At 39.9% G+C, this 16,984-nt stretch overlaps 1 protein-coding gene across 1 annotated transcript in view; it reads right to left on the bottom strand.

Moving 5' to 3' along the window:
- Positions 1 to 480: 480 nt before the first annotated feature.
- Positions 481 to 16,984, bottom strand: part of CNTNAP2 (contactin associated protein 2) — an 830,415-nt gene continuing 813,911 nt past the window's right edge. The window contains exons 22-24 of the mRNA XM_071736230.1: positions 14,003 to 14,233; positions 7,525 to 7,596; positions 481 to 4,801 (exon numbers count right to left, since the gene is read on the bottom strand). Of these exons, the coding sequence (XP_071592331.1) occupies positions 4,602 to 4,801; positions 7,525 to 7,596; positions 14,003 to 14,233 (503 nt within the window). The 3' untranslated portion in view covers positions 481 to 4,601. The remainder of the gene's footprint in view (positions 4,802 to 7,524; positions 7,597 to 14,002; positions 14,234 to 16,984) is intronic.

The raw sequence follows: 16,984 nt of genomic DNA, 5'->3' as shown, positions 1-16,984 counted from the left end.
ACCAAGCAAGAACATTAATCTATGATAAAACAATAAAAACACACCTATATGGTTGCTGTTTAATCCAGATGTTTCTCATGAAAGAAATAATAGTAGTGGTGGCATTTGAAAGTTAAGCAAGCAGCACTAGGCTCCCAGAACAACCAGTAAAAAAAATCAGACAATAAAAAGAAATAATAAAAAAAAAAGCCTCAAAAAGGTAGTAATTTCATTTCTACCAAAACTCTATACTCAGACCCTCAGCCCATCTCAACAAGTGCAGAATCTTTATAACAGGAAATTAGGAAATTAGGTCTGCCTGATACAGGAGGAACATATTTGCACTTCAGTAAACCTTCCCTGTATTTTTTTTAAATCTGTTTTTTAATACAATTTTAGCAAAATGGGGACACTCATAGAATATATTAGGTGCACATAACCAGTGTCCTTCTTTCATTCTTATTTACATACTGTTATTTTCAGAAGGCAAGGTTTCTGGTGTTTTGTTTTTTCTTTTTTTTGTCCAGGATGGATAATGAAATCAGATTAAAAGAAATCAGGTTCTGCTTTTCAAAAATAACACCCTTTTAGGATCACTGTGGTTACTGGAATAAAAAATTGTTTGAGGGAGAAATTATATTAAAAATGCATTGCCTGTCAAACTGAGATAGCTTCACATTTCAACAGATATCCTGGAAATTAGATGCATTTGCCATTAAAGACCATTGTTTTACTTAAAATGGAATTATTTACTAGATGCTTAAAGTGAATTTATGATGGCCATCCTTTCACAAACATAAATGCTACCTAGAGCATCATCTTAAAATGCTGCAATATCTTTGAGGGGGCAACTGCTAGAATAGATATAAAATGTACAGAAGAAGAAAAAAAAATAGAAATCGCCCCAGTGCCCATTAAAGATACATTCTCCCATTTAATACTTCTGAGCTTTCTATCAGCAGATAGACACATAATGTCTTAAAGACTTGACCCAAACCCACCAGACTGGATTGCAGATTTCCCCTTGAGGCAGGGTTGACATCAAGATTTTCCATAATTTTCCACCATTTTTGCTCTTTGGAGTTCCAGGACTCATTACCTGGTGGTATGGATGTTATGATGATTTGAAATACTGCCTGCATTGTTTTACTAACACTGTGCCCTAGTCTCCAGCCCAATTTTTCTCTCCCCACTGCTTGCAGCTATTTTGCTATTCATTCCTGTTAAACTGGGAATGAGCCTTTTAGCAACAAAAACTGGGAGACTTTGGTTTTCCAACCTGTACAGGAAGCTAAATTTTCCTGCACAGTTCAAACAGATGAAGCAGTTAAAAAGAAGTGATATTTTAATATTTTATTATTTTAATATTTTATTATTTTAATATTCTTTGGGGAAAGTAAAGTTTTATAAAAGCAAGAGCCAATCTCCCCTCCAACAGACTTTCCCCACTACTGACATATGGATAATAACAAACAATATGGGGTTTTGGAATAAGAGTGTGTGCAGCAAACCATGGATGTTGCTTCAGCTTTCAATAGGCTCACAGAGGAAGAAATCCTTAGAATATACATAGTGTTAGCAAAATATACAGTCTACTTCTATGAGCCTGCTGCTGCTTCACTGATAGACTGATGAATGACAGCTATCTGTAATTTAACATATGCAATTCTCAGAAATTGAACACAAAGAAAACAGGCAGAAATTCACCTATTGTCACTTAATGCCTATACAGAGATCAGTTGCTGTTCTAGAATATCATGTCTAAGGGTCAGTCTAAGAAAAAAGAAGAATTCTAATAATTTAAATGTTTTTAGTTATGACAGTGACTAACATTTCATGTCAGCATGAAAATGATGACAATACTGAGAATTATCAGTATTGTACCACATCACATAAAAATGTCCATGATGTCATTTGAGAAATGCAGATACTTGCAACTTGATTTCAGAAATTTAAAATCTGATGCTCAGATTTAAGACATGAATTCACAGCTATTGCTTGTGTACTGGTCTAAGGCTGTTTTCCAGAAAATTATTCTTACTTTTGTGGCAGATTAGCTCTTCATCTTTTAGAAAATCAATTAATAGATTTCACACTATAACATAACTCTCCCTAGGTTCACCAAGGAGTCAGGAACAGAGACCAACCCATCTTTGCCCTATGTGACACGCTGAGGCATTTGGCAAATTTGCATGCTGACTGCAAAGTCTGTATCTCCAACATGAAGCAGCAGAAGCCTCTGGTCTTCCTGGATATATAGGTCTGATCCTCTTCCCAGACACTAAATTCAGATTATTAAGTAACTTTTTGCTGCGAACAAAATCTCAATCTATGTAAATGATGCTATATTCAGTTCTCTTGGTAACATGAAGTTGCAGACAACATAGTTGACAACGATGTTGTCCAGAGTGCACTAAAACACCATTAAAATGAAATTAAATATAAAATAGTACAGAAAATACTTTTTTGAACCCTGCAAAGTGAACCGTGATTGCTATGTATATTGCTGAACAGTTAGTGGTGCAGGCTAGATCCATCCCTTGATAATACTATCCGAGGGGTGGGGACTTAACACACACAATTAAGCAAGAATAAGGAGTCATCTCCTTGATTAAAGCCTAAAGAGAGAAGTTAATACCAAAGACAAAGCAAAGGACTGCAGAGCACAAGAGTGACAGAGGTGATTTTTGTGCCTACTTGCCACATAATGTTACCTGAGAAACAGTATTTTTTTAAAAAAAAATCTGGCAGCTTTTTGTATGCTAATTCCAAATACAGAAGAAATCAATGGTCTTGATTTACTCTGCTATCCACATTTACTGAATCCAGAATGGGACTTCAGGCTATGCCTTTAAAAGCTAAACTATCTGACCTTGTCTGTTTGACAAATTGTGCTTATAAGTTTCTTGCCTCAAAAGATTCCAGTATTCCCACTCTGTGAAGGGTTTTTTTGTTTGTTTTTTCATTTTAAAGCATTGACTAGAGTATTGAAATATACAACCAAAAAATATACAGTTAAAGATACCAGCACTCCTCAATGTACTAGATTGCAGACTTTGGTGAAAAAAAAATGCTTTTCTGTACAAAAAATGGATTAAATCTGTTCATACTAAACCCAGCAGTATTAAAGGAAATCTAGAACTATCATATTTTTAAAGGGAAATTCTTGGGACTGTTCCTGTTCTTTTAACACACATCAAATGCCCTGCAGTACATTAATGCCTGTCTTCTGTTCCACTGCAAAAATTGCCAATTAAGACCTTAAATTCCTATCAAATCATACCACTAGAGAACCATACTCCCCTCCTGAGGGCAAGCTAAAGCTCTGTTATAGCTATCAAAGGATATTAGTTCTTCAAGCTGCCCTTTTGTCTTTCCTACAGGCTGCCTGCTTCTCAGGCAACACGTACAACTTGTCCACAAGTTGACCACATAGGGCCTCATGTGCCTTACTCTGGGCAGTTCCCAGTACTCCCTGGCTTCACCTCCAGTAGAGGCTGTCCCTGCAAAGAGACTGAAACAAAATCAATTTGAAGACTAAACCAGTATGCAGAGCTGAGAAAAAAGCATTATGTGAAGCCCATCTGTTCAAATGCCATTGACCAGAGCTATATTAATATTTATGTGACAGCCTATAAAAAAGAAAAATAAGCAAAGTCTGGCTCTAATTTCCTACTACAATGCTTATACCTAAATATTGTGTATAGCAACATGCCACAGGCAGAGCTGAGTTTAAACTGGCATGTGCTTCAGATCACCAGTGCCACAGCCAAGGACACAGGAAAAGACTAAGTCTACAAACTAACATAGCATCATTATCCCCTGGAGACCAACAGATTAATACTAATAACCTCCCCGAATCTTCCTGTGCTTCATGATCATCCTCTCTGGTAGCAGTCATAGTTATAACAGTATTTTTACAATGCTAATGAGAATTGTATTAAATCAACCAAGTGCTTGGGTCAAAAAGATGGATCCTGCCAGGGCTGGCACAGATGGATGACACACTGAAAAACAGGGGAATATGATTTGCATTAATCCTCACCGCTCTGTCCCATCCCCAGCCCTTAACCCCTGGTTCAACGTCACCAAAATGAGCCTGATACAGTTGAGGTGCAGGGCTGAGAAAGGTGCAGGCCTGTAAGAAAGTGTCCAGCAATGAAGGAACACACTGGGAAGAAAGGTCTGCCATGTGTTTTCAGGACAAAATACCCATGTTTTAAAGAACTTTTTTAAAATGTAAAAAAACAGCCCCATTTCTTCTTTCACAGCTATCCAGAACACCTCTAAACATACAGAGAAATGCACAGGTATTACTGGAAATTTTAACCAATGCTATAGCTGCAAAACTGCTCTTTCTTGTTGTTATTTGGATACAGAAAGGGCAATTTGCTGTAAATAAATATTAAAAAGTATTTTTTCTTAAATGCTTGAGATACTCTTCTTTTTTCCTCCAGTCTTAGTGGTGGTTTCCTGTCACCTAGTCCTCCAGTTGTGCTGATCTTCTTACAATACATGTGCTCAAGTGTCCAATGCAGAGTGTCCTCTCCCCACTGCAAGAGTCATCCCAGTCCCACCTTGGCCCAGCTCATATCCCACCCTAAGACCCCATCCCTGTGGGCTTAGATAAGCCATTCCTTCTTGCTCTCATCGATGGTCTCCGTGAAGTTGGGGTCATTGTTCATGATGGCGGCATCGGCACTCTCGGCTGACTCTGCCCCTTTGGCCTCGTTGGTGTGGTAGGTTCCCTTGTGGCGGAACATGTAGCGGATCAGGAACACCAAGGTGCAGAGGATGGTGAAGATCACCACTGCGATGACGCCTACACAGAGGTGGAAAGAAAAGATGCCAGTAGCAAGGAGGACACCTACAGATTTTGACAGAAGAAAAGGATACTGCAGCTCCTCTGAGCTGAGCTGAAGCTACCAGGGCAGTTAAACATCACCACTGTGGCTTGATTCCATTTTTCTAATACTTTGATATAGTTTTCACTATATAGTTTTCTCAGCAGACACTGAGAGGAGCCTGCTAGTGATCTCCATCCCACAGATAAACTTCAGCATGAACACCCACTTAATGCTAAGCACATTACTACTTACATTAACACTACCTTACTTTGCTGATGATGACATAGAGGGTGTGGAGCACTCCCAAAATATGGGGGTAAAATGGTGACACAGAATAATAGAAAAAAAATCATAGAATCAGCCAGGTTGGAAAGGACCTCTGAGATCAAGTCCAACCCTTGATCCACTACCACTGTGGTTACCAGACCATTGCACTGAGTGCCACATCAGTCTCTTCTTAAAACCTTCAGGGACTGAGAATCCACCACCTCCCTGGGCAGTTCATTCCAATGCCTGATTACCCTCTCTGTACAGAATTTTTCCCTAATATCTAACCTAAACCTCCCCTGGCAGAGCTTAAGACCATGCCCTCTTGTCTCACTGGTAGCTGCCTGGGAGAAGAGACTGATCCCCCCCTGGCTACACCCTCCTTTCAAGGGAGTTGTAGAGAGTGATGAGGTCTCTCCTGAGCCTCCTCTTCTCCAGACTGAACACCCCCAGCTCCCTCAGCCCTTCCTCACAGGACTTGTGCTGGCGTCCCTTCACAGCCTCCTTGCTCTTCTCTGGACCTGCTCCAGCACCTCAATCTCCTTCCTGAACTGAGGGGCCCAAAACTGGACACAGGACTGGTCAGGCATGGTGTGTGTGGTGTGGCATGGTCAGGTTTTTGAGGATGCCGTCACTGATATATAATGTGTATGATGTAAAATGGCTGTATTAACCTATCATAGCTCCTCAACATGTCCATAAAATTTGTGATGGCTCACTCCACCCATTAGGCACTGGATCCACGTAATTATAGTTGTAACTGCTTTATCATCAGACCTATCCTTAATTGCTCGCCCTGCAATAATCTAATTGAGGCTCATCCCTCTTACAGAAAAGTCTCATGTATCTTATGCTCTTAGGATAGCTAAATATGTGCTAAAACAGCATTGTTCCTTTTCTGGCCCTTTTTTACAGGCATCTTCCATGATGAACATATAAAATTCTTAGGTTAAAAAAAATTCTTGTAATCAGATAGAATTATGTTATGCCACTTCTGGTAACTGATGTGTTAGGCAGCCAGGCTTTTTCTGAGGGATGAAATGCAATCCTAGTATTCATAGAATCACAGAATGGTTTTGGTTGGAAGGGACTTTAAATATTTAGTTCAAACCCCCCTGCATTGGCATGGACACCTCCCACTAGACCAGGTTGCTGAAAGCCGTATCTAGTCACTGATTGATCTTACCACTCTCTACAACTACCTTAAAACAAGTTGTAAAGGGGTGAGTATTGATCAGTTCAGTGAACTTACAAGTGACAGGACATGAGAGAATGGGCTCAAGTTGCACCGGGAGAGGTTTAGATTGGATGCTAGGTAGAATTTATTCACTAAAACAGTTATCAGACATTGGAACAGACTGCTCAGGGCACTGGTGGAATCACCATCCCTGGAGGGATTTAAGAGTCGTATAGACGTAGTGCTTAGGGATGTGCTTTACTGTCTTGTCATTGTTAGCTTATGGTTGGACTCAATGGTCTATAAGATCTTTTCCAGCCAAGGTGATTCTGTGGTTCAGTCTAGCCTTGAAAATTTCCAGGGATGATGGAAGATTTCAAAGTACTAAGGACAACTTTTAAGTAGTTAACACAAATAAAAATTAAAAAGGAAAAATAACATAGCAAATCAAAACTAAAGTAACTAACTAACCTAAACCTGGGGAAACACAGACTCTCTATTTTGAACTAAATCAGAAATTCCATTAAACTGTACTTAGTATCGCTTTACATGATAAAACCCATCACCACTATGTAACTGTATATGCATTTAGAACTGACTGAAAGCTATTAGGTTGATCTTTTTTTTCTGTTTTCAATATGCCTTCAGAATTTGATGCAGTGGCAGAGGGACAGGACAGAAAAAGTTGCAGGTGTGCATACACTTAATTAATTAAACCTCATTTCTAAAGGCAGCTTTAATGGAATTCTGATTCAAAATTCCAGTTCTGGTATTGCTTATCACCTATCACAATGAACAGGACTCTCTTGCACATAAGTTATAGCAAAACTTGGCCCCTAAAAAGGAAGGCAGAATCATGAGGGATATTTATCATGTTTGGAGCAAATAGTGTTTGACATAGATTTATGTTGAATCTACTGAAACTGGAAAAGTGTTCTTGCAATTTCATATAAATTAATTATTCTGTTAACATAAGTAACTGCTGCAAAGTAGCACCCTATATGGATGATTAATATGTGTATTATGAATATCAGTATTTTGATTTGTCTAAAACTGAATCTGAGAGGACACAAGTAAGTGAGAACAAACCATTTCATTAGAACAATGAATCTCAACAGACTTACATGACTTTCTATTTTACTTTGGTCAGGTGTAGTTTTCCCACAGTCAACTCTTAGCAAATAGCTTGAATATGCAACTCAGCCACCACAATCATCCTGCAAAGTATCTTTGAGAAGTAGATGGGTTTCCTACCTCCAATAATGGCAGAGTTTCTGTTAACTCCATCTCCTATAGCTTGACCATTGTAGGGAAAATCAGCACTGGCTGTAAATAGGAAATTAAAGATTCATGTTATAATTGCAGTAAAATATCATAACAGTAGTTTAGAAATACAGTCAACATCCTCAGATATAATCGAAAGAAAACTGTGATGCCTAGATACTTATCTAAAGAAGAAGAAAAAAAATCTTTCACTATTACCTTCTTTAATTCCTCAGAACTTCTTGCTTCCTCCTCTTCGCAAAAATAAAATCAAAGTAAAAGAGGTACTTCTGGTAAGCACTGCTGTTAACACAGGAGGTAATTTTTTTACTCTACTAACATAAATTCAGCAAAAACAAACAAAATCCTCATCTTTCAAAAGTGTGTGATTATATATAGTATTATAGAGATTTTTTTTTGCCTTTGTCACTGCAATCCAGAAAAAGGCTTCAGAAATTTCCAGAGTTTTCTGGCTGCCAGTGGGTACAGCTGTAAGGTCTTGTAAAGGAAAAGTTCCATCCCTTTTGCTACCACAGACCCTAAGGTGAGCCAGCAGCTGAATTTTTTGTGGGTCATGAGCCAGCACCTTTGCTACATTTTGGCCACTGCTGGAAGAGCTTTGCAGATGAGAACTCTGAGCTGGATGACCTGAGGCATGGCAGAGAGGACAGCATGTAGGAGAAGTGATCCTACAGTAGACAGATGGAGAGCAAACGTCATCAGATGTATCAAGCTCATCTTCCAACAATCTAAAAAAGAGACTCCCTGCAGCAGAGCTGGATGAAGGAATCGATTCTGGTTCAAAGTAGAATTTGGATAGTTAACTTAGTTTTAATCCCCAGAAAATATCACACAGGCTTTTTAAAGGCAATCTCACCTTTTCTTTGTGGTCTCACATAGCAACCAGAAATTGCAACAACAAAGCACGCCCAGGGAGCTTGGGTGAGTATTTGCAACCATCCCCTTTTTTGCCACTGTAGTATGTCATTGATTTTGAAATAGAGAAAATGTTGTTAAAATGTGTTTAAAAGTACTTTCTTGGAGACAGTAAAATAATTCAGGATATTAATTACTTCGTAGGTCAGCATTTAAAACTCAGATGCATCTTCCTTGCTTGATGTACCAGGTGATACTGTATGAAAGCAATCAGTTGCCTTTACAAGATAGTGATCACAGAATGGTAGGGCTTGGAAGGGACCCGTGGAGATCACCTAGTCCAACTCCCCTGCTAAAGCAGGATTCCTAGCAGCAGATTACACAGGAAGATTTGCAGGCAGCTTTTTAATGTCTCCAGGGATGGAGAAGCCACAGCTTCCCTGGGCCATTTGTTCCAGTGCTCCTGTTAGCCTCAGAGTGAAGAAGTATTTTCCCATATTCAGGTTAAATCTCCTTTGTGCCAGCTTGTGATCATTACCCCTTGTTCTGTCCCTGGACACCACAGACTAGACTCTGGTCCCATCCTCCTCACACCCTCCCTTTCGCTATTTATAAACATTGATGAGAACCCCCCCTTCAGCCTCCCTTTGTCTTAACTAAACAGCCCAAACTCTCTCAGCCTTTCTTCATAGGGCATATGTTCCAGTCCCTTAATAATCTTAGTAGCCCTGTGCTCAACTGTCTTCAGTAGTTCCTTGTCCTTCTTTATCTGGGGGAGCCCAGAACTCGACCTGCTGGCTACACTCTTCTTAATGGACTCCAGGATGGCATTGGTCCTTTTGGCTGCAAGGGCACATTGTTGACTCATGGTGAGCATGTTGCCCACTATAACTCCCAGATCTTTTTCCCCTGACTGCTTTCCAGCAGGTCAACCCCTAACCTGTATAGTACATCTGGCGTTGTTCTTCCCCAGATGGAGAACTCCAATGAATTCTGAGGTATTGACTATACCCAAAAAATGGCTAAGGGAATTAAACTGTCTTTCTACTAGCATGGATTAAAATCCCGAATAAAATCCTTTTCATACCACAAAAAAGAAAGATTGGCTTCAGCTTGCCACGTGGCCTGAAGGGAGGTTTGGGGTTAGAGTAGCAGTCCGTGTGCCTATTCTGGGGTGGGAATTAAGTAAGTTGCATGTTGAGCAGCTGGTTTTTGTCAGGTTGCCTGTGTGACAAACAAGAGTGTTTCTCAGTGAATGGGGCCCGGCAAGCATTTTTTGGCAGCAGCACTTCCACCATTAATATTTGTTGGCTTCTGAAAACAGCATTACTGCACCTTTCTGAAAGACAGAAAGGTAAAGGTAAGTAAACACCTAATTTTGCTCCAAAGGAGAACCTTACTGTGCAGGACCACAAATGTTTCCTACAGTGACATTTTGGCACAGCTTGAATATTATCCCTGTAGTGATGAAAGGCAAGTGCTGGTAGTGGTAAAACAAACCCTAACTTTAAACCTGTCCTCCCTGCACCTCGAGGTAAATCCTGCATCTTGTCACCAAACATACTCAGAAGATGTCAATTGGATCAACAAGTAGATGTTACTCACTCAAAGACTCTCATCTCTTGACAAAGAAGAAAGAGGAACATGTGTCTATGGGAAGGAGACAAGAAGAATTCACGATCAGATTGAACAGATCAGCTCTAACCTTCTGCAACTGCTGGAGAGCCAGGAGTGTGAAAAAGTAGTTTAACAATTAATTAATTTTTTTTTTTAAAGCATCTATGGTGGTGTTGGCAGATATAGTTGCCATAACTCATGAATGCCTTGTCCTTTTACTCTTGTGTCAGCAGGACACCTAATTGGATATTGTGGTTTTGTTTTGTTTTGTTTGTTTGTTTGTTTTTACTGAAGTATACTATTTAAAATCACAAACATATGGCTATAGAATATCTTTTTCTTCAGAATTGCCTATACGAGTTTTTTACTAACTGTATTAATACAGTTAGGAGGAAGAAAAGGACTAAGTACTTTCCTTTTTAGGTAAAATTTCCCTTGAAACTCCAGGCAGCATTAGCTTCTCAAATGATCCAAATTAGCTACGGATCACAGATCTAAGAACTGCAAAAGGATAACTCCTGTCACAGAAATTAGGCAGAAGAAAAAGTATCAGGGCAGATTCCTTTTGCCTCCAAGGTGAGCTTAACAACAGAGTACTGTCACCAACAGACTGCATGTATTTTGGCTAGCAGTTTTCATTCAAACATATGATGACTCATCTTTGACCTTATTATCAGCACATTCTTTGAAAGTATTAAACTTTACCAAGTAGACAACTAGCAAGATTCTTTCTTCCATTACTTCTGAAATTCAGCAATTAAATGAGGAAAGAACATGTCAGAACACGCTGACAAATGGGCAACAGTAATACTGATGCTCTGGTAAAATCATAGAAGACAACAGAGTGTTGTAAAGACCAGCTCCTAAAATGTTTTAAATGACTTGTCAGATAACACCAGTGTTGTTACTTAGTGACTCATGTTTCATGCAAATCTAAATCACCCTAGTATAATAACCAGCTCACATGATTATAATAAGCAGATGAAGTACAAGGTGAGTTGCTGATGGAGAAGTGTTTGCCTTCATTTCTCTGTCACAACTCAGAACACATCCTTCCTGTTCAGTCTTCCATTGTTACTTGTCACACTTCCAGTGTGACACTAATTGTAAATACATGTCTCAGCAAGCTCTTTCACACCTCCTGGTACTTGAGCCTTGAAAGCTTTAAATTATGACTCACACACAGCAAATATGTGCCATGAAGTTTCAGTTACTCTAATGTTGTTACCTTGCAAAGCTTCTCTGGACAGGTAGCTGGTTGTGAATGTAATGTAAGGTGTGGAGGATACTGTGGGAGTTCTAGTCTACATACCATCCTATCTAATTGTTAGGTGAAACCATGAACAGGGCTGTTCAGTTTTCCTTTAGTACCTGGTCTACAAAGATTGCTTTCAAGCAGCTGATTTCATTACCATAATGAAAAAGTAATCAAAATTCTGAATCTTCCCTAGGTTTCTCGAAGCAGTCAGGGTGTCACTTGTATGACTCAAAACATTAAGAATTTAGCAAGAGCTTTTTAATCTGTCCTGGAATCTGATAGTTAGTAGCCAAAAGATGTGCTGCCAGTTCCCTGAAATCCTCTGGTCATGCAGATGTAGCACAGAGACATTAGTTTGCTGTTAGGATACACCAAAGCCATTTCTTTAAAAACTACAGTTAATGTACAAATGGATTGAATTGTACTAAGTTCATCTGTGGGTTACAAACTTTACCACAATCTTTTCTGTGCACCATGTCTTCCCACAGCAGGCCATTTGACTTGCTCTGAACACCATCATCCTAAAGATAAATTATGTAAAAGTACCCAGCACACTTTCTCTTTCTTCCGTGGGCTGCTGTTTACAGTGCCATAGGTTCAATAAGCACAGAGTAAATCTACAGAGTCCTTTGTTACTAGTCTCAGGGTAAATGAGGTTAAGGAACTTTGCAGCACCTAAAAGGGTAATTTCAGACTGAGTGCAAGCAAAATTCATGTTTTCTCCATCATTTTAATAACACCTGAAACACCAGATGGCCACAAATGATGGTCAGAAGACCTACCATCATCTATCACACATGGTCATTGTCACAGCCAGCTGCAATACAGCAATACTCACTGAATGCAACAGGGAGATCAGACTGGATAAACAGACCATAATTAGGACTAAATGTTAAAGATGACAGATGTGGTTGATTTAACAGTGAATGATAATTTTGTTTCATTATAGTACACATTATTTTGCATCTGCCATTTTCAGAAGGAGCATTTTGAATCAACTGGATCTGGTGACAACAGGCTATGTAAACCCCCCAGTGATGAAGTTATTGATTGAAGTAAAACAGTAAGAGAACAAAATAAAAGCAAAGATGTGAACTATAATTCCTTCTTCCTGTATCTATTTTGAAGCCAAGCATTCAATAATTGAACTTACAAAGAGAGCAGACACTCACAGACACTTTAGGATTTGGAGAGTGTTGACACGAGATCCAGCCACTTATCTATTTCTCCACAGGATCATAACATTGAGGAAAACAAAAGCAAGCTCTCTGGTTACGTTTTGTCAAATTATATCAACTCTGCTGGTAAGGTGAGACTCTACTGCTACGCAATTACAGACTACTCCTTATTATATACTCTCAGTAGAGAAACAAATTGTTCCACTCTTGATAGCAGATACCAATACTCAGTCAGTTGTGCTCCCCTTCCTGGCTTACAAGGGAAACTAAACACATGCACAAAAATGATGGAGTATGGGGGGCCGCCTTGATATTATGAGTCCTGAGAGCTAGCGAAAAGCAGGGTCCCATGCTGCAAACCAAGGCCAACCTTGTCTCATTACTGAGACAAGGCCTGCTGCCAGAAAATAAAGATGAGGCAAGGCTCATTGCTAGAAAAGACAGTAAGGAATTTGGAGGAAACCTGGTCTGAACAAAGGAATTATGTATTCTATCAACTTTTGGCTTTAACCATGATGTTCCATTGTGGGAAAGTGATGTAACCAATGTCTGTAGCTAGCAAAACCATGGTCTTTCTTTATTGTATCTTAGTATTAAACTTGCTTCACAAAGTTTACATGCTATGTTAATTTAAGAAAAAACAAAAACAAAAAACAAAACCCAACCACCTTATTGATCATTTGAGAGGGAATCTGGCATAATTCTCTGATTGCAGTTCAGTTAACAAATCCCATTTTTTTTACCTCTAGATTTTTTATTTTTATATCACTGCAAATCCATCAACTTTGCCACTAATTTATGCCACTACAAATGAAATCAGAATGAGGGAAAAAAAAAAAACAAAACAAAACCCAGTGTATATATGACCCTAAGAGGTCATATTTTTTTTTTTAATTATTTATCTGACACCAAAAAACGAATAGAAAAAAACTTCATAATTTTAGGTACAAGGTATACTTTCACAATCTTTCAAAATGGAGGATGATATTTTTGGGAATCAGAAAAGTGTTTTTGCTCTCCAGCATTTTCAGAATGAGATGAATGAAATCATGACTAATAGAATTTTCCAATAAACGTGGCATAAGCTTAGACATTTTAGGAAACAAATCAAGACTTTACATAATATATTTAAGACTAAAATTAGATTTTTTTTTTTTTTTTGGTATGTAACTAACTAAAATATACTCACTTATGTGGCATATAGTGTAAGAACTACTACTGTACCTAATTGTACTTAAAAACATTTTGCTGATTATATGCGCAATACTATAGTGAAAGTGGTGTTGCAGCACTTAGGTCAAAACTCAAGATTCAAACAGTGTAAGACTTACAGAAAAGTAAAATAAAGCAGAATATTTAAAAAGGCAAGGAAAATATACTTTAACTGCGTTTAGAAGTGGTGAGAAATCTGTCATTGCAGATTGACATTTCCTACTGTGACTATAGCCCTACAATCACATTCAGTTTCTTTTGATTCTTCTTTACAGAGGGGCTTTCTGGACTGCTCTGCTGAGCTAACAAGGCATGCACCGCAGCTTACCTGAGTCTAAGTGCCATGGGTCAGTAGCAGCTGACATTGGTGGGATGGTGAGTGGAGATGCTCCACAGTTGGATTCTACCAGTTCTCCTTGGATGTGGACGTGAGAGGAGGCATTGGTAGGTCTCAGAGCTGCCTTGAGTGGAGCAATCTGGTTGAACTGTACTCTTGATAGGCAGCCAGTGAATCCTGGGGTGTTGTATTTATATATATCTTGATCGATCTTCCCAATTTCTGTGGGAAATTAATGAGGAAGAAAAACAAAGTTTCATCAAAAAAATTCACTACTTTGGAAAACATGGTCTGAACTCTTGATTCCCAGAGCTCATTTCCCACCTCTCTCTCAGGAGACTGAGAATGTGTCAGCCCCTGACAGGTTTCTTTACGTTTCATTACAGATGAAGACCCTCAGGCCCAGATGTGAGTTGGTTTCACTGCCATGCTAACATTAAAATGAAGGCATAAACTAGTGATCAAAGAAAAGGCTGAGGCAAAGAAAAAAAAAAAAAAAGAAAAAAAAAATTCCCCACGAAAAGCTGGCAAAAGAGAAGGTAGAGAGACAGTCTTTGCAAGAGTCTCTTATCCCAGATCAAGCTTCTATTGCAAGAGATGCCCCCTCCTTCACCCTGGCCTGTTGCCCTCCATTACTTCCAGGTAGGCATGTCTCCCTCACCAGGGGACCGTGTTTGTCTACCAGGGGACCCTGAATTCTTCTGGAATGAGGGGGAAAACTACCCCTCTTCAAACTCCTTCCTTCCCCTGACAGCAGTGAGAAATGGCAGAAACCCATTCACCCCTGTGGCAGGCTGAGGAGCAGAGTGCATGGTCCCATGTCTCTGACACCAGACCTGGGTCATCCTAGAGCCTGCCACAACTCTGCCAACTTGCTATTTTAGAAGGGGTATTAACATTTCAAAGCCTCACTCTAGTGTCTAATTGTTCTGGTTTGGGCCAGGATAAAGGTGATTTTCTGTCTTGTACTTCTGCTTTCAGCTAAGTCTCTTGTAAGTAGTTGCACTTGCTGAAATTAACAGCAAGCTAATGTATTTGTATGTCAAGTATTTGTATACATTTAGCAATTTTTCCTATTTATCATTACTGTTTCATTAAAGTTGTGTAGTTTAGTTTCCAACCCATAAGTCTCTCTCCCTTATTCTCTCTCCTTTCTTTATCAGGGAGGAGAGAGAGATTAATAGAGAGCATCTGTCACTCAGTTTAATTGCCGGGCCAGTGTTAAACCGTGACAGATTTATTGGCGCCCAACGTGGGGCCTGAGCTAATTGGCTCAAGTCCAGTTTAAATTCTGACTAATTTGCCTGAATAGTTTGAATTACAACTCCAGTGGGAGAATGGCTTCACTGAGTGGGAATCAGACCTTATTCTTTGGAAATTTCACAGGGTTGGAGATTAAACCAATCGTGCCGTACCTTTGGTATTCAGGGTATGTGATATGTGCTTTTGCAGCTGGAACGAGTGTTAATACTTTTAATAAGCGCTGCTTGAGAAAAGTAGTTGTGACATGGTCTGCAATACTCGTATACAGTGCAGTACATGGTGCAGTGGTGTTTCATACAAGGATTAAAAACTTCGTTGGTAATTACATTTTCAGCCTTCTTTTGAGGAAATATACCACTCTTAGGCTGAGTTCAACGGATTCTAGTCAAAATGGCATTATGATGATTATAGTTTTGAACCTCCTGATTCTTGTAGGCATTGTTGTTCAGGTGTCTGTGAATATTTTCATGTGTTATCATACGTTGGTGAGGAGTAAGACAACTACAATTAGGGGAACAAGTACATCTCGTAAAGAGAGCACCCCCACTCCTGCCTCTGCAGCTGCTTCTCGCCCCCCCTCACACAAGGGCACAACTCAGATAAGGACGACCAGCATTGCCAGTGTATCTGCTACAGCTGCAGCTGCTGTCTCTGCCCCCACAGACACTGCTGCTGCTCAGAAAGCAAGCCCTGCTGCTGCTACTGCTGCAGACACCACAGCCTCTCCCCCTCAGCCCACACAGTTACTTGTTGAACCTGTAACTAGGAGGAAAGGAAAACAATGGAAATCAGAAATGAGCCTTAACCCTTCAAGGTCTGAACGAGACGACCAGGTGATAGAGGAAATAGAGGATACTGCCTCTCCTCGTAGAGCAGCTAGAGCAGACTCTAAAGCAGAGTCAGCTGAGGAGCACTCAGACTCAGAATCTGCTCAGTTCTATTCCATGAGGGACTTGCATACTCTGAGAAAAGACTACAGCCGTTTTTCAGGTGAACCACTTCTCACTTGGTTACTCCGATGCTGGAAGGAAGGGGCTGCTACCATAACATTAACTCAGAGGGAAGCCAGGCAGTTGGGATCCCTGGCCAAAGATGCAGGTATTGATCGGGCATTTGGGGAAAAGGCTAGAACCACCAGCCTATGGAAATGACTCTTGTCAGCTGTAAGGGAGAGATATCCCTATAAAGAGGAAATAGACTGCCCACAGGTCAAAGCAGCCACACTTGAAAAAGCTATCAGGTATCTGGAAGAATTGGCTGTACGAGACGTGATCTATAATGATGATGACATTGAAGATCATTATCACATACCATGCCCTAGACCTATGTTGCAAAGGTTTGTGAATGCTGCACCACCACCTTTTAACCATACACTATCAGTAATGCTATGGGTTCCTGTAGATGTGGAGGGAATTGTGGGTGATGTGATTAAAACAGCACGAGAATGTGAAGATGCTGTCACGACCCCTTGTCGGGCCTGGGTCTCAGCTGTAAAGAGAACATCTGAGAAACCGCATTCACCCCTTTTTCCTCAGACAGGAGGAGGACACCGCATTGCAACCATTAAGAGGAGACGCCCTCCTATGAGACGGAATCGAGAGAAACAGATTTCATTAAGAGGAATCCTATGGGCACTCCTGAGTGAGTATGGAGAGGACATGAAAAAGTGGGATCAGAAACCTACTGCTGTTCTAGAGGACCAAGCATGTA

Source organism: Heliangelus exortis, chromosome 2, assembly GCF_036169615.1.
Source record: "Heliangelus exortis chromosome 2, bHelExo1.hap1, whole genome shotgun sequence".
Lineage (NCBI taxonomy): Eukaryota > Metazoa > Chordata > Aves > Apodiformes > Trochilidae > Heliangelus > Heliangelus exortis.
This window is presented reverse-complemented; position numbering and strand designations above follow the sequence as displayed.